Source organism: Rhinolophus sinicus, linkage group LG10 (genome assembly GCF_036562045.2).
Source record: "Rhinolophus sinicus isolate RSC01 linkage group LG10, ASM3656204v1, whole genome shotgun sequence".
NCBI classification, from domain to species: domain Eukaryota; kingdom Metazoa; phylum Chordata; class Mammalia; order Chiroptera; family Rhinolophidae; genus Rhinolophus; species Rhinolophus sinicus.
The window spans coordinates 83230744-83253510 of NC_133759.1; the positions used below are offsets into that span (position 1 = coordinate 83230744).

At 49.5% G+C, this 22767-nt stretch overlaps 1 protein-coding gene, 1 long non-coding RNA gene and 1 other non-coding gene across 6 annotated transcripts in view; 1 reads left to right on the forward strand and 2 right to left on the reverse strand.

Annotated features, from left to right (window-relative positions):
* Nucleotides 1-1618: 1618 nt before the first annotated feature.
* On the reverse strand, nt 1619-16300 carry SPRY4 (sprouty RTK signaling antagonist 4). Of its 3 annotated transcripts, XM_074313710.1 has the most exons (3): nt 16121-16300; nt 9422-9517; nt 1619-6237 (listed from the first exon to the last, which is right to left on the reverse strand). In XM_074313710.1, exon 3 carries the CDS (start codon nt 6188-6190, stop codon nt 5291-5293), a length of 900 nt encoding a protein of 299 aa, XP_074169811.1. In that variant the 5' UTR covers nt 6191-6237; nt 9422-9517; nt 16121-16300; the 3' UTR covers nt 1619-5290. The 3 variants fall into 3 exon arrangements, with proteins under 3 accessions (XP_074169811.1, XP_019594666.1, XP_019594667.1); XM_019739107.2 differs by lacking the exon at nt 9422-9517 and having other exon boundaries at nt 16121-16299; XM_019739108.2 differs by lacking the exons at nt 9422-9517; nt 16121-16300 and adding an exon at nt 15182-16020.
* Nucleotides 16301-16454: 154 nt separating this feature from the next.
* The window catches only part of LOC109451119 (uncharacterized), a 39759-nt gene continuing 33446 nt past the window's right edge, over nt 16455-22767 (forward strand). Inside the window, exon 1 of one of the 2 annotated variants that reach the window (XR_012489807.1) lies at nt 16455-16642. This is a non-coding gene — a long non-coding RNA (uncharacterized LOC109451119). The remainder of the gene's footprint in view (nt 16643-22767) is intronic. The other variant, XR_002137919.2, reaches the window with a different exon arrangement.
* LOC141567409 (U6 spliceosomal RNA) lies at nt 19603-19704 on the reverse strand. Its single transcript, XR_012489992.1, has one exon. It is a non-coding gene; the product is annotated as a U6 spliceosomal RNA (small nuclear RNA).

The window sequence follows — 22767 nt, forward strand, 5'->3', positions numbered from 1 at the left end:
GATACCTGTAACTGGGACTGAGAGAATTAAAAAGAAAAGCATCCAGTTACTTACCTCCACAGTGGAGGAAGACAGTGAAGCACTAATTACCCTTTGTCCCTCCAGTGGGAATGGGACAAGGTCACAAGGGTGGGCAAGAGGGAGGGGCGGAGCCTACCTTTATTCTTAAAGTTGTATAGCAGACAAGACCAAGTTGAGGAAAAATATCCTTTGTGCTTTCTTGAGCAGTGACCAAGGCGATCCTTGGAATGGGCTTGGATATCTCACAGAGGAGCCCAAAGATTTCCCAAAGAATTGAAAGACACCATCATTGGTGACTCCAGAGAAACCAGTAAATGGACCCAGGGCTCCTGATCTCATCTCTCCTTCCACCCCCCTGACCCTCATCTTTGTTAATTGTCTGCCCCCACTTATGGGTAACAGAAAAAAAAAAAAAATTCCCCCTTTCTTCCCCCTCCCCCTCCCATTCCGTTTCAAGCCGTTGTTTCTCAGTCTAGTTGTGTAGGACAGCTCCCTGGCCCATGCTGGTTTTGAGCCTTGTGCTCCTTCTGGCTGAGGCAGTCGTTCACCAGTCGTTGGTGGGCCGCTCACAGCAGCTCCCGCTGGCTGTTGGCCACTCACACTGGCCACTGGCCACTGATGGCAGCACATGGTAGCCCACAGCAGCACACAATAGCTCACGCTTGTTGCCGGCCACTCACGCTGGCTGCCGGCCACTCATGGCAGCACATGGTAGCCCAGCTCCAGGGAGGGCTGTTGTTCACAATCTTAGCTGTAGAGGGCGCAGCTCACTGGCCCATGTGGGAATCAAACCAGCCACCTCTGCGTTAGGAGCACCGCGCTCCGACCACCTGAGCCACCGGGACAGCCCAGAAAGAAAATCTTTAATTATTGCTCAATTCCTTTTCTTTCAGAAAACAAGAGGCATGTGTTCACATGTTCAAAATACAAGTCTAACTCATTGTGATTGGCATATGAATTAAAAGTAATGAAAAAGTTCCCCAGCTACATAAACTGATAAGTGGCCAGAGTCTCTACCAAGTTTGAGTGTATTTGGTGGGGAGGGGGGGTGTTGGGGAAGCAGATGGAAGGTGCATTAAAAGGGCAAAGGCAAGTCATTCAATGGATGGAAGTCTTTACAGGTCAAAGGAACTGGTTTTGTGTAATATCCACCAATCTATTGAAAACAAAAACACCAGAGGCTTTTGTGTTTGCCTTTTTGAAGCATGTATGTGCATGAAAATCTGTTTTGGGGACACCAGGGCATAAAAGCTGCAGAATTTTTGTAAACTGGGCAGGGCAGGTGACAATTCCCCACCTCTACCACTTCCCAGTTTGAGTTTTGTTGTCCATATGTTACCAGTACACACCTGTGTAAGAGAGGGCTTGCCGGAGGGTTTAGCAGCACCTGGCAGGGTTCAGCTTTATAAGAAAGTGAGGCTTTCCTCCAGTTATCATAGAAGCAGGGCAAGGGGCTGCCCCAGTCCAGGGGCCCTGCCCCTTTGTCCTGCCAGAGCTTCGGTACACATTTCCATTTGGTGAGTGACAAACGTGGGGCCTTTCTGGGTGAGGATATCAGGAGCATTAAGACACAAACACGAGACACAGCAGTCCTGGGTATATTTAACAATATATATTTATATATATATTTCTAGATCAGTACATTCAGTTTTAACTTGTTTTTTTCTTCACAAACAGAAGAACTCTTACAATAGTAGACTTTCTAAAATAAATACTATTAAAATAGAGCTTCAAAATAAATATTCTATACAAAGGGAACCTTCTGTGGTAACTTTTGTTGTGGGGGTGTGAAGGGACTACAGTGAAGAGGGAAAATGAAGTAAGAATGTGGTGGAATGGGAACCTTGAACAGCTTTTCTAACACAAAACCAAACTGTGGGGCAGTGAGAAGAGAAAGCAAGATAAGACACCACATGGAGTTACCCACAGCAAACAAATGGCAGCGCAAGAATTGTCATCAACTGTCACAGTAAGCAGAGGGCATGAAAATACTTTCAGAAGGCATGAACCAGAAGGCCGGTGAAGCTTGCGGGATGCCCTAGTGAACCGAATTGTACAGTGCAAGTTGTGCTGCCCACACCCCGTCAGACATCTCCTGGGGCAGCATGGGAGAACATGAAGCTTTGAGGTGACGGAATCTGGGTGCTGGTCCCAACCAACACTTTACTTTCCATGTTGTGCAACCTTGGACAAGTCATTATCTAACTGGGTCTCACTCGATGTACACTGGGGACCCACGGAGACTCCAGCAATGCTGAAAGAACCAGATGTGTCACACGAAGGTCTTCCGTCTCTGTCAGCTATGAAAGGGCCCACATCAACAGCAGGGACTGGTCTCCACCTCCTTCCAGCCAGGGGTGGTGATACCTTGTTATGCCCCGTCATCTATCTGGGAGGGCTTTGCTCTCCTAGACCCAGTTCTCAGGGTGCTTGCTGGAGTGTTGGGCCTTCAAAAACCCATCCCCGAGAGGGGAGCAACCAGGGTCCCCTAGGACAAGTGTCCTGGACCCAGGCTTGTGGGCCCCACCCCCAATTCCTGGTAGAACCACCACCCACTCCAGGTTGACCAGAAGTGGAAACTAGCTGGCACTTTTCAAAAAAGGTAAAGATGAGGTCTAATCCAGCCAAGCAAGCCGTTGGTGACAGAAAACACAACCATCCAGAAGCAGCCATAGAAATGTGTTGTCTTTCTGAGAGCTTGGTCCCTCAGTGGCCCTGGGCTGGCCCCCGGGGTCCACGGGCAAGCCAGTTTTCTTTTGTTTTGCCAAGAAGCCGAGAAAAACATGCTGAGGGCCTGCTATGCAAAGGAGCTGGGAGAAACCAAGCTGTTCCACTCCTTCCCTTCACCACCGAGCACATGGGACACGAGTTCTGCCGACATCCATTTAGCAGGTTAAATGCAAACTAAAAAGAACAAGCCAAAACGGGGGAGGGAAAAAAAAGAAAACAGAAAACTAAAACCCAGAGACGTCCGTGTTTACAACTATGTACACAAAAAGTCAGGGTTCAGGAGGCTGTTTGCCAGAAACAGGGTCTGTAGAGAGGGGGTCGGTGGGGTAGGTGTGTGTGTGTGTATGTATACACAGCTTATGTATAACAGTTCTCCACAGAATGGGCGTGTAGAACACCATCACCAAAGTGCAACTTGCCACTGGGTCAAGTTTCCCATGGAGACATCTGAGGGAGAGGCTCTGGGAAAAGTTCCGAGGCCTCTCCAAGAGCGGACACGTGCCCTCTCGTTTGGGGGTTGACCTCGGCACACCTATTCTGAGGAAGACATCGCCAAGTCCCTTCAGTACACGTCTGATACATTCAATTAGTATAAGTGGTTGGCTGAATGTGTTTTTTCCTACCATTCTCTCCGTTTGTGCAAGAACATCCATCACGACTGTGGCAAGGGTAGCTACGTGAATCAGCCTTAGAAAATGCAGATGCAATATTTCATATTTGCCTTTTACAAGCTAGCTAGTGTTACATAAATAAAGCCTAACATAATAAGACCCTCCCCTCCTCTCCTCCAATCAATAAATACCTATGGTTACAATTAACTTATTCTAAATCATAAGATGTTACTACTAGTCTTCGAGAAGGGGGGAAAAGAAAAGTCCTTGAGAAGCACTGGATGCATGCCAATCACAGCCACCTGCCTCCTTGCCTCCTTTCTGGAGACAGTTCTGTTCCTACAGAACACACTGGAAATGCTCCAAACGCTCTACCTAATGCACTTCCAGTTTCACCTGGGGAGGCTTTTCTGACCCAAGCCACTTCCTCTCCTCGGGGGGTTGGGGAGACGACACAAAATACCACATGAAGCAAAAGCCCCGCAGAATAGCTGGGGAGGACCAGACACACTACAGCGTTTGCATGCAACAAGTACCTACCCACTGGACGTGCTGCACTTTCTGAGTCCTTTAGCACCTTGAGAGAAAGAGTTGCTACGTCTTTGGGGCTGTCGGGACGGGGTGGTGCGGCCACACACAGAAGCGGGGCTCAACCCCAAGAAGTCCCTGGGGAATGTTTTCCCTACCCACGCTCTTCCGACTCCCCCGTCAGGGCTTTCTAGCACTAAAATAGACTCTTTTTTCATCATCTGTCTATTTACATTAAAGATACAGACACATCACTGTACATAAAAGGCTATGACAGCAAGAAGCAGAATCAGAAGAGAAGAAACCCACACCCAGCTCGGCTCCACTGTCACTCTGCCAACGGGAGGTGCTGCCTCTCTTCTTTGCTGTTAAAATCCTCTTCTTGGTGGGGAGGGGGGTTGTTTCCTTGAGGTTGCTCGCCCCCCAGATTTTGAAATCAGCCCTTCCTGGGGGGTGGCCCAAAAGGAAGCAAGTGTTTTATTATTGTTTTCTAAAACACCGTTAGCATCTGGTTTAATTATTCTATAAAAACGTAATGACTGGATCCAGAGACCACAGCCTCAGACTCATTGGCAAAATGATATTTGGTCTCGCATTTGCCGCCCTGGGCTTCTCCACCCATAGTTTCTGAAAAGGATCTGGGTAGAGAGAACTTGGGACACGTAGCAGGCAGGTGAGCCTGTGACTCAATAAGAACTGGAGCACGGTGCTGTAAGTGGAACACCCCAAGAATTAGTGATAGAGCCAGAAGGGAGAGATGCTCTGTGTAGTGGCTCCTAAATCCATCTGTGGCTGCGGAGACAGAGCGAGGAAGGAGGCCTGGGCTAGCACCCGGGCCGTCCTGTTCTCAGGGGCTCCCGAGTATGTACAACAGGGACAGCCAGGTTCTACTACACCTTCCCCGAGATATCCCACTGTGGGGGAGGAAGGGGAGGAGGAGAAGTATAGACGTCAAGACTCCAAGGGGCTTCTTCGAAGGTCCCCTGGCCACTCAGTTAATGGTTCCTCCCAGGCAGCCAAAGAGAATGGAGGGGGGTGGGGGGGAGGGAGAGAGGCGGGAGAACTGGGAAGGCATTCAAGCAGCTGCAACTTCCGGATATGTGGCCACATCTGTGTTCCGTCTTCTGAAAAAAATCCCCCCACACCGCACCACGCCCCTGCCACTGTCTGTCTGACACAAAGTTCCAGGACCCTGAAAAAAACCCAAAGTGCTTCTTCATCCTTCTGGGGAAGAGGGTGGGTGATGGGGGTCTCTGTGTCTCTAGAAGCTGGGGCTGGGCGTGGGCAGACAGACAAGGTCAGCCTCAGGACACGAAAGCCTCTGGCCTCGCTGCGGTCTTCTCGGGCTTCGGAAGGGATCCAAGTTTCCAGGGGGAGCGCGGGGGCTTCAACCCAAAGTGTCAGAAAGGCTTGTCGGGTCTGCAGGCCTTGGCGTCGCTGGCGGTGGCCTTGCAAATGACGCTGTTCGTGTGCTTGCAGCGGCAACCAGGGCGGCGTAGGCGGTCGTAGCCGCGCTGGGCCAGCTTCACGCAGCCGGTGGCGGGCAGGTAGCACAGCAGGCAGGGCAGCACCAGGGAGAGGGCACCCATGAAGGACCAGCGGGCGCAGCAGTTTGAGCGGGAGCAGGAGCAGGGGTGGTCAGCACACGAGCCCTCATCGTCCTCGTTGGTGCAGTGGTAGAAGACCCCCTGCACCAGGCACATGCAGGTGGCGTAGTTGACCAGGGTCTGCGCCGAGCACAGGCACTCCTGGTTGCAGACCCAGCAGGAGGGCAACGTCCGGGGGGACGCGCAGTCCTTGCACTTGCACTTCCCACAGGCCTCGCACAGCAGGAAGTGCTTGTCCAGCTCTGGTGGGACTCCTGGGCCCTTGAGGTCCAGCGGCTTGCAGTGGACAGCCTTGGGCTGGATACGCACAGCCCTCGGGGAGGCCTGGTCCGCCACGGGCGGTGGTGCCATGTGGTCTAAGAGCCGCTGGTCAGAGGACGTGCTGCTGCTGCTGCTCACAGAGCTGGGGCGCCCACTGAAGGAGATCCAGTGGTGGGTGACGTCCTGGTCACAGCGGGCAGGCATGGGGGCCAGCTCCGGGGCCCCACCCCGGGTCCGCTTAGGGCCGGTGGGGGGTGCCAGGCCAGGGTTGTCTATGTAGTCGTTCTCCACATGGCTAGTCTTCATCTGGTCGATGGGAAGGATGGTGAGTGGGTGTTGGAGCCGGCTGTGGGGCATTCGGCTGTCAAGAAGGGGCTGCACCATGAGTGAGCTGGGAGTCAAGGGGACGCTCTGTGGGATCGGGGGCTCCATGGGGCTGGAGGTCCTGGACTGCGCTGAGAAACAGGCTTCTAGGGGCCCTGGGGGGTGGGGAAAAGGAAGAGAGAATGGATTCCAGGCATCAGTGTTTGGCCTGTTAACACCCCCACCCCCATCAGGTCCTTGGGAGCCCAAATGAAACGGGAACTGGTTTCCCTTGGTGGACTCTCCAGCACTGAGGCTTCGATGTTTAATAACGACCGTAATAATAGTTAAGTGGTAGAAATAACACTTATTTAGCACTTAATATATGCCAGCCGCTCTCTTAAGCACCATAAATATTAAGTCACTGACTCTTCACAATAACCCTAAAACGTACCTTCTATTATTATCCCTTTTCCAGTTATAGAAAACTAACGTTCAAAGTCACTTGTCCAAGGTCACACAAAACTATCTGTAGCAGAACCAGGACTCAACCCTGGGCTGTCCAAGTTCATTTTTATAATCCCCGTGGAACATGCTCCTTTAGAGAGATAGCCCCATGGTGACCAACACAGGCAGGCTCTGGAATCAGAACCAAGTTTAAATTCTCCTCTCTGTGTTGCTGTGGATAAGGTTTATTAACCTCTATGCTTTAGTTCTGTCAACTGTAAAATGGGTTCTTGTGAGGATTAAGAGAGAAAATGCATATCCAGTACCTAGCACTTTGCTTGGCAGACACAGCAAGTGCTCAGTCATTAATCACCATCCCAGAGAGCAACAGTTTCGATTTCCTGAGCACTAATAAGCATTACACGCCAAGCATTGTGCTGAGTGCTGAGGATGTGGTGACTCGGAGAGGCAGCCCTTGTGTGCTCCCATGGCGTTTATCAACTGGATAAACAAAAGCCTTTATTTCAGATAGTCACAAGAGAAGGAAGGGCTGTATCTGATGCCTTCACGTCCAGGATATTAACTTATTACCAGCACTTCTAAGAGCCGCAACCTCCAGTGGCTAATAACCCCTGTAGGTGTGCTTCTGACAACTTGGATGGGAAATCCTCTTGAGGGGCACTCACATCGCCCATTTCCAAGTGCTGAGCTGAACATTCAGCCTAAATGCTATTTACTAGAATAGCTAAGCCAACCCTGGATCAGTTTCTAATTTCACCGAGAGAGTGCAATTTTAAGTTGGAATCAGGCCAGAGATTCAACTGCAGTGCCTGACACGGAACCCCAGGAAGTCACTTAAATCAAAGAGCGGAAACGGCTTGGTTCAGATTTAGAAAGTGCACATTGTTTTCTATTAGAAGTGCCATTTCCTTGCCTGCTGACCTTTACATTCGGAATTCGGCTGGAGATCAATTTAAAGAAATAGCAGCAGAAGGCCAAGACCTCTGCCCAAGGGGACACGATTTGGAATCCAAGAGAAAGATTAGACTCTGGGAAGATTCTACTAGGGGGTGGGGGTGGGGGACGGAACAGGGTGTATCATAGAAAGGGAAGATAACCGTCTGGAGAAAAAAGGCCATTGTATTAATGTGTTATGGGTGAGGGTTTTGGTAAATGCTTTTTCAAGATGCTAATGATGTTCTAATTAGAAGAGCTGAGACCCTGGGCCTCAGCCATTTGATTCATCTTCTCTCAAAGGTGATGCTTTAGAAGGGTGTGTAGACTCGTTTCTTCTTCCAGTTAACTTCATACCGATCCAGACTTGGGACAGAGTCGGCCCATCCCAATATTCCAATCACAGGAGAATGACCTCTCACTCAGGTGACTCATTCATACTTATCAATGTCTATAGTAAAGAGTGAAGAGGAAAAAAATGAAAGGTATTCAAAGCAACTCAGTATCATATTTCCCTTACTTGAAACAACAGTTTGATCAGAAATGGTTACATTGTTAGATGCTTTCCAGCCTGTCCGAAATGAAGAACTGCTCTGGATACAAAGTTCATGAAGGGGATAAAAGGGAATTTATTCACAGGATTCTCATCTGTATATCACCTACATTGTCAAATGCAAAAAGCATTAAGTCTTTTCTACAAGGTTCAGTGCTCAGTCAACTGATATTTCCCATTTGCACAGGGCATGAACTACTGGCTTTGCATTCATCGCCCTACCTGCTTAAAAGATGCTAGTATTTCTGTGCATGGTTTTTCCCATCTTGGAGAAAGTATGCCTAGGGGCAGCGCCTGCCTCCTGTTTCTACATTCCCTTCAGATGAAAAGAGCATCATCTTCAAATGGGAGGCTTCCTTCCCAGTGGTGGGTCTGTCACCAAGAAGCAGTCATTTGCTGTCATTCGCCAAGGCAGCCTCCTGTGGTCAGGGCTAGATGGAGGAATGTCAAGTAAGCACTTACGAGGAGTTTTTCCAAGGATCATGCTGGCCATAGGGGAGGAACTTCAGAGAGTGCTACCTCAGCCCACTTACATTTTGCAGGGCTTCCAAAGCCCTGCTTCTAGAATAAATGGGTTTGGAGTCAACAGAAGAGGGTTAAGAGCCCCCAGGTCCTTTACCTGGAGGAAAAGGGGTGACTAGGCAAAAGAATGGGAAATGCTGACAGAAGCACAGGATAAGACTCTCTGGCGCCAGCCAAGAGGTGCCTTAGCCAGAATCTCCACCCTGGACAAAGACAACACAATTCCCTTATTCTAGAAACTCAGGTCACAAATACTCAGGGTATTGCCAACAAAATGTCAGTAGCAGTTTAAAGGCTGCATTGCCCCATGTTGTTGGACTCTTGTCTCTTAGGACCAAGATTGGGACTTGCCCCAACCCGATGACCCATTCTCCTTTCCCCAATTCTGTTCCTGGAGTTCTCTAAGAACAGCCACGTTTTCTATGGATCAAGCAAGAGGCATGAGCAATGCTCAGAGATTTTAACAGGTCCTGGAATCAGAAGGCAGATACATGGGAAAAGTCCCACCAGGACACCGTGGTGGGAGCAGCAGCTACAGGCAATGGAGAAATTGGTATTAGAAGGTCTCCATCACCCTCCAGAGGCAGCTGTCAACATCTGGGTCTGCAGTTGGGGCCAGACACGGGAATGAGAGCTTGGTCCATGATGACTCAGCTCTCGGGACAGGCTGCATCCAGCATGGCTCCAGCAGGCATATTCTAAAATGCATCTTCCCTGAAATCCAAAACACTAATTCAAAAAGACATATGCACCCCATGTTCATTGCAGCATTGTTTACAACAGTCAAGATATGGAGGCAACCTAAGTGTCCATCGATAGACAAATGGATAAAGTGGCACATCTGTGCCATGATTACTCAGCCATAAAAAAGAATGAAATCTTACCATGTGCGACAACATGGATGGACCTAGTGGGTGTTGTGCTAAGTGAAGTAAGTCAGACAAAGACAAGTACCATATGATTTCACTTGTATGTGGAATCTAAAAAAAAAAAAAAAACACCCAAAAATGAATAGGCAAAACAGAAACAAACTTGTAGATTCAGAGAACAAATTGATGGTTGCCAGATGGGAGGGGGCTGGGGGATGGGGGAAAAAGGTGAAAGGGATTAAGAAGTACAAATTGGCAGTTACGAAATACTCACAGGGATGTAAAGTACAGCATAGGGAATGTAGTCAATAATATTGTAATAACTGTGTGATGTCAGATGGCTACTAGACTTACCAGGGTGATTACTTTATAAGGTACATACATATCTAATCACCATGTTGTATACCTGAAACCAATATAATGTTATATGTCAACTATAATTGAAAAATGAAATTAAAATAAAAATGAAAACAAAAACAAAACAAAAAATCTTGACTTGAAAAAATAAACTCCATCTTCCCTGTCATAACCCAGATCAGGATTCCTCCTTGGCCAACCAGCTCAGCTGGCTCAAAGCTGTACTGCTCAAATCTTCTCAGGCCTCATGGCCTCACCTCCCCATTAGCAGAGACCCTCCACAGGAGGGCTGAATTCATTTGGCTGACAAAGAAAAACAACTTCCGAGCAGCCAGTGTGATAACCCCTCAGCACAGCTAAATGATGTCTCAAAAGAAAAAAAAAAATCCAATCCTCAATTGGCTTCGAAGATCAATCTCTAATCTCTGCTCCCTGGGACACACCCACTCTCCAGTCTAAGCAACGGCTGCTGAACTTAAGTGCAGTTTAATATGTACTCTGCTTCCCCTGCAAGGAAGGAAGAGATTTATAATATAAATAGGAGAGAGCAGGCTTTGCCTCATTTAGGCTGTTTGGAAGACTGATGGCCAATTTGGAAGACTGTGGACAGAGAAACAAAGCCAGCACTCCACTTAGCCGGAGAAGCACCTCTATGGAGTTTTAGGTGGCGGTCTTATGGATTAGTATGAGGAAAGAAAACTTTCTCTCCACTCCAACCTTCTAATAATAATAAATAATAATTATAGAAGCAGCTAATATTTATGAAACATTTCTTGGTGTTAGGCTCTGTGCTAAGCCCTCCGTGATTTTCTCACGTAATCCTCACCATCTCTGTGGAGGATAGCACCCATTTTGGAGAGGGAAAAAAAAGGAAGAACAAAGGGTCACAGAGCTGGCAAGGGATCAGGGATGCGTTCAAACCCAGTAGCAGGAGCTCCAGAGTTTGCAGTCTCAGCCCTGCAGCCCTGACTTACAATAACTTCTGGTTATTCATGGAAAGGCATCAAAGTGTCCGTCACTTTCATAGCCATGAACGACACCAGTCTCCCTAGTTTGCCACCAGCCCTCAGGAACCGCGTCAGGCTATTTTCAGGCTCTTAACCAAACCAGCAGGGAAATGAAGCCAGGCAGGGCTGACAGGAGACTGGCCCCCAGTTAGGGGAATTTTCAGTGTGGAGAGCAGAGACGGGGGTTTGAAATCTGTCATTAAAGGAAGGCTTAGAGCTCAAGTTATCTTCATTTCCAATTCCATTTTCTTTGCTATCCCTTCTGTCACCTCACCGCCTGTCCACCCCCCCCCGCCCCTCCTCCCAATTTACTAAGTGTTTTCATTTTCAGTTTTCTTAAAGTTTGAATGGGTCCCACTTGTAAGACCTCACCACAAAGCAGTTCCTAAGAGGAAAACCCTGGAGTGGGAGGGAATCCCCTCTCTCCTCCCACCTATAAAGCTGAACTTAAGGGTCCCTAGGGCTTCTTCATGGATGGGGCTTTCTGGTCTGTGGGGAAGGGGAAGGGAAGGAGGAGCCAGTGTTGGAGGAAGCCAAAAGAGAGTCCTAGAATACTGAATCTGCAAGACCCTGGAAAGCCCAGCGCACACAGACCTGTACTTGCAGCTTGGCCCCCTGTGAGCCTGAAACTGCATTTGTACCTGTCGGGTGGGGATGAGCATTGGACTGCTCCGTATGGGATGGCTGAAAAGAATCAAGGGACATGTTAAATGTCCAGGCCACCCACCCACCCTTTCCTTTCCCCTTGACTTACCCTGAGGAGAGGAGTTGGGAAATACTAGGAAAACCAGACAGTTGTGCTTTGAAAACTGCAGGTCAGCTCATGACAAACTGGCAAGAGGCTAAGAATGAATGGGCAGTTTCTGCACTGCCCCATTCAGTCTCAGCAGGTTCTTTAGGGGATGGTTGTTTAACCCTTTCACAGCTCAGCAAGAAAGGTCTCTAGGCTGCCAGAGAGATTGCCCACCACTAGTATCCCCCTATCCTACCACTTGGCTCTTTGTGACAACATCCCAGATTAGTCAATTAAGCTCCAACCAAACAAGGACTGATTGCTTCAAAACGGCTTTAAAGAGGAGGGGGCAGGAAGCCAAGGACTTGCCTTCCTTACACCCTAGTGAGGAAGGCAATCTCTGCATCTCTGCTGAGAATGGCCCCAGTAGGAGAATGAAGCATTTAGGCAGCTGGATTTGTCTGAGAGTCTGTACTCCTCCCTACCACCTCCCACTCCAGCGCCAGCACTAGGGAGCTCACCTCTCCCCATAATCTGTTGGAGATCACAAAAGAAAACAGCTGCTTTTCATCACTCTGTCCCATCACCAGTTATCACTTCCCAATCTTCTTCTCTTCCTCTTCCACAACCAATCAGCTGTGCTCCGAGCCCCAGGGCCCAGAGGATGTAGGAGAGGTCTCCTTGTACTTTGGCTCTGGGTAGTCTCACTGGCTTCAAATTTCGGCTTCAGGGTATTACCCCCATAATTGTTATCTGCTCAGATCCCCTTAAAGAGGGATTAGAAGTCAAGAGTGAGAGAAGAATGGGGCTAGAAGAAGCCTGTTCACACTGAAACAATTGGCCCACATCAAAGTTGGGGGGGGGGACCAGAAACCGAGACCCCCACAGGAGAACCCCCTCTCCCTGACACCAAGATCCTTGTATCTATCTCACCACCCTCCAGGAACAAATGAACTTATAATAGATTTTAGCTTACTCCTGGGATGGGGCAGGAAATGACTCCCCCTTCCGCCCACCAGAAAAAGAAAGATTAGCTGACGGGGGAGACAAGGGAAACCACTCTTCTTCTGCAAATGGCCACCTGCCCCAGACGGGCCCCTTCCCTCCTCCACTAGATCCAACACATCTGTGCGTCCTCCCCAGTGCCCTTGCTTCCTCCACTGACTGTCCTTGGAAAGAACAATCGTGACCACAGCTGAACGGTGGAGCTTTTTAAGCCCAGACACATGTCCCGGATACATCCCCAGCCTTGTCAGCTGTCCGGATCTGCAGGGTGGCCCCGGACCCCAAGAATATGCCACCTCTTACCTCATGCAGTGCTCCCACACCTCCTGTGTAGAAAGGAGTACCCGTATAGCCAGGGCCTCCGACTAGGTGCCCACGCGGAACAAGGAGCACAGCCCCAGTCCCTAGGGTTCTCCCTATTCTGCAAAAGGGGAGACTAGGGCCTGACCTTAGCAGGTTTCCTAATCACCATCAGCTCTGACCCCACTCCTCGCTTGGTCTGGAAGGAGTAAAACAGTTTTCAGGACGTTGCTCTTCATCACCTTCTTTCTCTGGCTCTTTGGAAAGAGCAAACATATATTCCAATGAGTCACTGCTTTCCCTTCTATGGGGAAGATCCAGGTTGGCCATGAGATAGAACCTTCACTCTTGCCATTCTCTTTCCTTAAAAACACGGTCATGTCTACATTTCAAATCCAAATTTTCAACTACATCCAGAGGTTTGTGCAAAAATTTTCAACTACATCCAGAGGTTTGTGCAAAAATCCTTCCCCAAGGTTTTTTCTCAAGGAACTTCCACCTCAGGAGGGACCAGATGACAGGCACTTTGGGTTTATATACAAATTAAAATGCCACAACTCTCTAAGAACGCTGAACTTCTCTGAAGAAAAAGGAGGCGGCTCCTTTCTACACCCCCTTGATATCAACACCTGGGCCCTACCCCTCGAGATGGCCTGAGGGAAGAAAAATGCTTGTCGGGGCCAGAAAATGTCACACCAAGGGAGTTTTAGCAACAAGAACTGGAAGAGAAGTCCCCACAAGTGATCCTAAAGTATTAAACCCCAGAGCAGCACCCCTGAGGACTAGTTCTGGAGGGTTAATGGGTGTCCCGTCTTAATTTTGTAAACCACTGACTTTCAAATTTTGCACTGAAAGGCTCCCTTCATTTGTTATTAAAATCAGCCAAACCTCTGGGCAGTGGCAATGTTAGGTTTACCAGAGTGGGAAGTAAAGAATTTGAACTGAGCAGAACTGGACAGATGGCAGAATTCCAAACAGCCTCATCTCTTCACCTATTCTAGATGGCTGAAAACAAAACTGACATCTGCAAGCTCCAAATAATCACCAAGCCCCCAGCCTCTGCCCAGCTTTAGCCAGGAATCTTTCTGTGTCCCGTCTCCTCCCACCAAGCCCAACCAGAGCTTTAAGGAGACATTGCCATTTCAGAGGGTAATCTGGAAAAGGTCGTGGGAATGAGGAGAGCATTTACACTCCACAAAAAGGGAAATGACTCCTGAGTTCAGAATCTAAAAAGGAAGATAACCAAGAGATGTCTTTAATGTCTTCCTCACCCCAGCTGACCAACATTTGTCCATCAAGGTATCAGAAATCTGCCACCAAAATGCTCCCTACCTGGTACTGGCCACGCAGCTCAGTTGGTCAGTGTGTGCACTGCTCACATTAAGATTCGCCTGGCACCTCTTGGCAAATGAACACCCTCCCATGGGCTGGGAAAGAGGAAATTAATTTCACACTGGACGAGTCTACAACTTCTTTACCACTCGTCTGCTAAGAGAAAGTGGGTGGTGGGTGGGGGGGTGCAACTGCAGCCCTTCCTTTCCTATTCCACCCCACACTCACACATGAAGGGGGGAAAAGCTGAAAATTTCAGAGGTTTATGCTCCATTTGTGTGATGACCCAGAGAACTCTAAACACTGTGAAATCACCAGTGCAATATGGGTAGGGCCTCAGGCCAGAGCGAGCTTATTAAGTGATTGATAAGGCCACATTTCCTAAATGCTCTGGGCCTTCTCCTTCTAGCTTTGTATCTCGGAGCCTCATCAGAAAGATGGGTGAGCCTTGGTCAGCTAACCAGACAGACATGTACTTCTTCCTGCCCCTCCCCATACTGGAGAGAATCATACCACTGATTCGCAGCCAGGAAAGAGGTCGTCCCCATTAGATCTGGCCACCCCACTGAACCCACACCTTTCCATTCAACACAAACCATACTGAGGGCTCCCAAAGCCTGCATAAGCCAGAAGGCAGGCTCCTGCCCTCACCCAGGCCTGGCAATATGGATGCCCATCCAGCAGCTGGTGAAAGAGGCAGCCAGCAGCTCTTCCCTCTCCCCACCATCCAGCTCCTCCAACCCAGTACGCTTCTCCCGTCCATCGCTCAGCCCACCAAGACACGCAACCATTTTCTGCCTCTCTTCCCTCCTCTGCCCAAAACCCCCAGCCCCCAATCAAATAGAACTGAGAAACCGCCTTCTTGCACAACAGCAGCTACTGTCTAAATGCTTTTTGATCGTCTGCATAGAGGGGGAACTGGGCACAGCCCTGGCCCCAGTGATGGAGCCAAGCTCCAGCTGCCTTGGCTGGCCAAATCCGCCCTCGCCCCCCCTTTCATGGCCCCCGTGGCCTTGGCGATTCAGATTTTTCAGAACGTACCGTCTCTATCCTTCTCTTTTCTCGGGTGCTGTCAAGCCTGGTACCCCCAAGAAGGAAGGAGGGGAAGCAGGAGCCTTATCTCTCCTACGCACGCAACCTCTTCCTCCACCTCCCACAAGCCCGGCGTTATGTAAACGCACCTTCAGCCCCCACCACAGCCCCAGCGCGGCCCCGGGGCCTCAAAGCCTGGCACAGCTCTGTGCCTGGGGATAGAGAGGCACGAGGAGGCCGAGAAGCCTCAGGCCCTGCAGAGGCCGAGGAAGGTAAAGACAACTGCAAGGCAGTTGCACAGCATAAAATGCGGCAGCAGAGCAAAGGTCAGACGGCCAGAAACCGCCTGCCAGAGAGCAGAAATGCCCAGTCCCGGGCCAGCCCGGCGCTGACCATCGAGGGGGTAGGCAGAAGGGTAGAAAAGCCAGTTCGTCACGGCTCCGAAGGGGAAAGAAAAACCCACGTCGAGCATAGGCCGCTGCGGCGGGCTAGGAAGATCTATGGCAGAGCTGGCACTGTGGGCACCGAGCCCGGGGTGGGCGAGCCGCCCAGGGCGAGGGCACCCGCCGGACCCAAGAGTTGGCTCCTGACGGAGCCCAGAGCCCGAGGCGGGTGGTGGCAGGAGAAGGAAAGAAGCCAGGACAGAGGCAAACTCCCGGGGCACGCACTGGGCTTTCCGAGTTGCAGACAGCGGGGAAGCCGGGCTTGGCAATGCCCAGGGGTCGGAAACGCCGGTGGCAGGCTATGGACACCCCCGGCGCCGTGCCGACCCAGCCCAGCGCGTCCCGGAGCTGCGGCGCACCGCAGCGGCTCAAGGAGGCGCAGGGAGAGGGAAGAAACACCGAGGAGCGCCTAGAAATAGCGCACCATTTGCCCCAGCCCGAAGGGGAGTCGCGTCGCAGCTCGGAGGGGGACAGTTTCGGACCCTGAGACCGGCCAGGGACTTACTTTGAGGAGCCTCAGAGTCACGAGCATTGCTCCACGTCTGTGCAAATCCCCGAACCCAAGTGGGTCAGACGCCGCTGTCTTCGCAGACGCCGGCGGGAGGAACCCACACAGCTTCCTGCGCTCCGCAGCGCCAGCTCCGCGCTGTCAGCTTCTCTCGCTGCCTCCGCGGCGATGTTGCAACCACTGCCTGGGAAAATGGCTTTTTTATGAATGGGAGGGAAGGGAGCTCTAGTGCGCACGCGCGCCGCTCGCGATTCTATGAATGGGTGGGCACAAGAGACCCTGCGCGCGCATGCGCCGCACTCATAAATTTTTTTTTTTTATGAATGGGGGGCCGGAAAAGAACTTAACCCGTGATTGCTGGGGCTGGCTCTCGCTCCTCCAGGGGCCGTCGTTCTTTTACAAAGAGGGGTGGAGGTTGTTGTTGCCTTCTTTTTTTTTTTAAATGAATGGAGGGCGGCGGCGACTGCTGCAGCTGGCTCAGCTGCGCGGGCTGTACCCCCTCCCAGCCTGCGAAAGGAGGTAAAGGCCACCTTCACGCCACTGCGGGCCTGGGCAAGAACCGTCAGTGTCGCTGGGGGCGGAGGGAGGGGGCATGCGGCCTCTGGATCCTAGGCCGAGAGCGGGCAGGGAGACGACACACGTAAATCTAGGGATCTTTACTCGCCGCAGGCATTCGTGGGGGCGGGGGAACTGCAAGACCCCTGCTGGGGGCCTTCTCTTTCTCTAGACTAGGAGCGTCGGGGGCGAGGGGTCTTGAAGCTGCGTTTACCAAAAATCAAGACAACGTCAAACGTCCATATCAAAGAAGGGTGGCGTGGGGGTTGCTGAGTGAATCTGGTTCCTTTCCTGATGCTGAGTCTCCCTTGAGTGAGTGCAGACCACCCCTCCCCCCATTTCTTGGGTGTGGACAGCGACAGGGCCGAGGCCTCTTCCGGCTCCCGTATCCTCCAGGGCGATGCTGGCTACTCTAGAGGAGACCTGGCTTTTGCCCCGCAGCAAACCCCTTCCCCACCCCCAGTGTAATGTCCGCAGTACCCCGGCGTCTGTCCGCCCTTTGCTGCCTTGACCAGCTCTAGCTACCCTGTCCACGCCGGTGCGTTTCCCAGCCCTCACGGGATGAGGGCCTGAAGCACCGAAGGCCTCGGCTCTTTGCTGCTGTAGGCGCTTTTCCCCAACCACCCCTCCAGCTCCCCTCGGGAGAAGCGGGAGCGGCAGAGAATTGGCCAGGTGGATGGGTGGAGCCGGCCGCTCAGAGGATGCTGCCGGGGTGGCCACGGGATTAAATAACAGGCTCTAGAGCCGCAGAGGAAATGGAAATGGCCGGGGATCCTTTCTTTGCAGTTAATGATGGGGGGGGGGGCGGGGCGGGCAGGGGGAGCGTATCAGCTCTGGCCGGTGAAAAGAAAGGCCCCACCGTTAGGCCTGACTCAGGGAAAGTCGGGAGCCCTCGCAGCAGGCCCAGCTCCGCCCAGGAACCGTGGAGGCAGTAGCCTCCGGGGAATTGGGGGTAGGGGGTGGCTTTGATGCAGGGATAAAAGCTGGGCCAGGGCCTGAATCCCCTGTAAGTTTTGTCCTGCCGGTGTTCTGGCTTCACCGGGAGGTTGCGAGGCTATCTTTTTCTAACTACACCACCATAGGACTGTACTTGGCTCTTGTCAGAGGAGCCGATGACAGGGTTCCAGCCCAGGACGGAGATCTGGCCTTGGCCTGGGGCTGGGGCTGGGGCTCGGGAGACAGTCAGCCGAGGGGCGTTTTGCAAACCCAGACCAGAACCCAAGGTCACCGAGTCCCAGTCTAAAATGCCTTCTCCATACTTACCTTTACAGTGTGATTGGTTTACTCAGCTCCTGGGGGGCAGAACAGGCCTTCTCTAGGGGAACTCAGTCTTTTAAGGCCAAGACCTTCCTTAAAGCCTGAGGAAAACTCTGAAGACAATAAGAGTATTTTACAGTTCAGGACTTCCCTTGACAGGTATTAAATTTCAATATCATTATTCCTATTTGTCAGATAAAGAAATTGAGGGCACGGTCCTGTACCTGGTAAATGGAACATCTAGTACATTGTAGTGCTGATTTTCTAAATCTTTGCAACTCCATTATTTCTTCTTTGCTCTGACCCCTTTCAGCATCACAAATTAAAAAACCTGTTTCTTACAAGTCATTTAAGCACGTTGAACAAGTAAAGTTGAAACTGTAATTTTCCAGTCAGAGCTTACTTATACAATTAAAAGAATAGGAATAATAAGTCCTTTGTAAACTATGGAAGAAAATCAGGGTGCGGAGGGGTTGGGGAGCGAGGTGGGGGAACTCACTGTCCTGTTTACTTTATTAGTGTTCCTTCCATTCCTGGTCTTTTCTCAGCTTTCCTGCAGGAGAAGGTAAGGAGACCCCAGCCCTGGTGGGATGGTGAGAAGATAGCAGCAACCCCAGTGCTGAACTGGGAGAAGCCTCTGATGCCTGAGCACAGTGTGATTCAGTGTTTGGGCGGGCACTGGGGACCATATTCTGTTCCTACTTGGAACCTAAAGAGAGAAGAGGTTTCAAGCATGTGATGACAAATTCATTCATTCATTCGTTCATTCATTCATTCATGTATTCTGTACTGGGGCCTGCCCTGACTGAGGACTCAGTGGTGAGAGACTGACAGCCCTCCCTGCCCTTGTGGAGCTCACAGTCTTTTGGAGAGACAGACAGACTTGAGATGTGAGGCACGATAAGCGTGGGGGGGGGGGGGGGGGGAGTAAACAGGATCAGAAGGTCTGGGGAGCCTGGAAGGACCTGATTTTAATTTGGGCATCAAGGAGTATCTTCCTGAGAGGGGGCTTGTGATTGTGAGTTGAGTCCTTATGACTGAGAAGGAGTGAGCCTGAGAGAGGAGACATGTCAGGCAGAGGGAGCCTGGGTGAAGGCCCTGTGTGGGGACATGCCTGACATCGAGGTGCTGACCAGAGGCCTCTGTGACCACAGCTTGATGAACAAGGTTGAAGCTGGCCCCGTGAGGAGTTCAGATATTATCCTCGTAAGGGTTTGAAGCCGGGTTGTGACACACTCTGATTTGTGTTGTAAACCTCTTCAGCAGCGCACAACCCAGTGGGTGAGGGGACAGAGTGAAAGATGGTAGAGGAATGCAAAGCAGTTTTTCCTTAAGAGGTTGAAGACACCGCATGCTTTTGGATTGGGCAGTGAGTAGGCCTGTGCTGAGGTTTTTTTTTCCCTACTTCATCTGACTTTGTTCATTCCAAAACTGCTCAGTCTCTTCCCGGTATAACTTTTCTTTCTTTCTTTTTTTTCCCCAGCATTTTCAGTTCTAATAAACTTTTTAAAAATTAGTTTCAGGAGTGCAAAGTAATGTAATAGTTAGACATTTACAACCATCACAAAGTGCTCCCCGCCCTCCCCCCTCCCCCGGACATCTAATACCCCTCTGACATCGTGTATAGCTGTTACTATACCATTGACTATATTCCTTATGTTGTACTCAAAAATATGGAACGCTTTGTGAATTTGCGCGTCGTCTTTGTGCAGGGGCCATACTAATCTTCTCTGTATCGTTCTCATTTTAGTTTATTGCCAAAGTGAGCACCCGATATAACTTTTCTACTAGAAGGAAATCTGAACAATCTTGCATTCCTGCCCAGGCTAATTACAGTCTTTTCACCCCAACTTCAGTGTAAGTGTCTTCACCCGCACCAGATTCTGGCCAGGAGAGTGGAGTGGGTTCAGTTCTGGGCTTTGCCCTCTTATCTTAAGCTCCTGGCCTGGCCAGCACCTGGGAGCTGAGTTAGTGGGAGCTGAGTTAGTGGGAGTGAGGAGAGGCAGAAATTCCAATTCAATAATAGACATTTATGAGCATTTACTGTGTTCCAGACCTATGCTGAGCAAGTTTTTCTCTGTAATATTGCTTTAAAAAGCTGTGTTCTGGGTCTTCTTGCTCTTTTCCAGATAGGAAGTCAGAGGCACTGTTTTAATTATTTATCAATTCCACAGAAAATTATTATGCTCTTCCTGTATGTCAGGCACAGTGTCAGGTGTTGGGGTTACAGTGATAAGAGGAATGGATACTATTGTTGCCCTCATGGAGCTTACAGTCAAATGGTGACACCACAGTGGGGATAGGGCCGGGATGTGCTTTCCCTCATTCATTTCTATATTCAATTGACATTTTTTAGCCTTTTGTCAGGTAGTAAGCACACAAAGCCAAGCCCCCAACCCAAACAGATTACTTGCTCCCACCTACATAGAAATTGTGGAACAGCACTTGTTTATAGTAAAGTAGGGAGATAGACATTAAACAAATAAATGATCAAAGAATGATTTAATTACAGTTAACAGCAGTAGTGCCTTAGAGAGTACAGAGAGCGAAGGAGAGGGGCCGTAACCTGAGTTGGGTGCCCTGGAAAAGTTTCTCTGCAGCTCAGATCTGCAGAATACAGACTCAGCCAGGTGGGGTTCAGTGGCAGAAGGCCCAGAAGCAGGAGGGACGATGGGAAGTGCTAGAGCAACTGAAGATAGCCAGGGGGCCCCTCATCCTCTGAGGAAGGAAGGAGGTGTCAGATCCCAGGTGAGAACTCCGTTCTTTCAGCTTTGGAGGCTGGAGAGCTTGAAAGACAGATGTGCAGACACCAACTGCAGATTGCTGGGGTTCAGCCTTACACTTACAAGCTCTGTAGCCTTGGACAAGTTATTCAAATTTTTCGTGCCTCAGTTTCCTCCTTTGTAATATGAAAACTAATAGTACCACCCAGGGTTGAGTGGAACTTAAGTGGAATAATGCACATAAAGGCCTTAGAATAGCTCTGGTACACTGTTAAGTGCTAAATACACATTTAGATCATTATTCAACATACCCAGACATTTTGATCAGTGAATGAGTTAGAATTTTAAGAGAAGCCCATTTATCTGGGTGCATCAACACCTCAGAAAGGAAAAACAATCTAAAGTGCAAGCAAAGTTTTATTTATTAATGAATGCTTAAAATAATAATGCTGTAGCTGTCACGGCACGACAAAAGTTGTGGTATTTTTCAACTGTGTATCTTTGGTTCACCAAAGAGTTGATTTTAACCATGGCCAATATAGATGCTTGAATTTCAGTGGTAGCAAAGAGTATAATATAATGCTGACTATTTGCTGAATGCTGGTTCTTTTGTGTCAGTCTGGAGAGGGGATGTTAAACATTGGTGACTTTGCATAATTCTTAATCTCCTCAAGCTTCTATTGTAAAAGGGATAGTCATACTGTAGTATCTGCTTCAGAGGATTGTTCAGTGCTTCAGAGCACTAAATGCATGATGTTTTTAAAGTAACTTAGCTCAGAGCCAGGTGCACAGCTATTTTTGTGGTCCTCTCATTTCTGTGTAGTGGAAATTTTAAAGATTTTTAATTTGGTTATGATAATACAGATCACTAGCTCCCTCTTCTCCATCCTTCCTCCAAGACCCTTGGTTTTTGCTCTTTGCTGAGAAGGGCAGTGGAATGTTATACAAAAAAAGCAATTCCTGAAGACCTCACATAATTCAAGAGTGATTTCCTCATCAGTGCGAATATAAAGTCAGACTTGCATAGTATCGGCTTTGGCAATGGAATCACGGTTTTAATGAATATGTTTATACGGCACAGTTCAAATCTGTGTTAGTTCAAATGCACATAAAATGCAAGCACACTGTCCATTTCCAATGTGGGAGCTAAATCCAGAGCAACCTGTGTGATCATTGAACAAGAAAAGAAGAAAAAAAACAATGGCCAAATTAGCCCCTTTGATGGTCCTTGCTTGCAAATCACAGAAATTCCCTGATAACCAGACTGGGGACCCTGGGACAAGCACAGGGACAAGGAATGGTTGTCTGGACCTCTGGAGGGGCCAGTGACTTCTGAGGCCCTAGCTTGGCTCCCATGCTCCATGAGAGGGATGGGACTACACCCTTCTTCCTGACTTGACCAGGTGTGCTTTGGGCCACATTTTCTCCCCTGGCTTCCATTCATGCCACTTCATTTGGTCAATCATTCATTCAACCAATGTTTAAGCACTTTTGAAGTACCAGGAGCCATACCAGGCTCTGAGGGTAAAACAGCAAATGCAACGTGTGATAAAAAAACAAAAATACAATGAGTGTTTAAATGTAAAAAGTTATTAGAGTAAAAGACACATTGCTATTAATCCCCCTCAAAATACTCCCCCTCACTTCAAACACACTTATCCCATTGTTCTTGCCACTTTCTGAAGCGGTTCTGGAAGTCCTCTCGTGAGTGTCTTTAGTTGCATTGTCATGGCTGCCTCAATATCCTGAATTGGTTCAAAACATTTTCCTTTCATGGTCATTTTGACTTTGGGGAAGAGCCAGAAGTCGCATAGTGTCAGATCCAGTGAATAAGGTAGATGAGGACACATTGCAATGTTTTTATTTGACAGAAATCACTGTATCAGAAGCAATGTGTGACATGGAACCTTTCTGGTGTGATAAAAAACTACAGTGAATGCTGCTGCCAAGTGCCAACCAATGGAAGAGCAGGGATCTTCAATATAGGAAGCAGCACGTCGAACCTTAGTAACAGTGTGTGACAAGTTTCAACTTTGGTGCAATCAGTCGGGTGTGAGCTACGGTTGAGAGAAGGTGTTTTGAAGTGGGCCATAAATCATTCTCCATCAT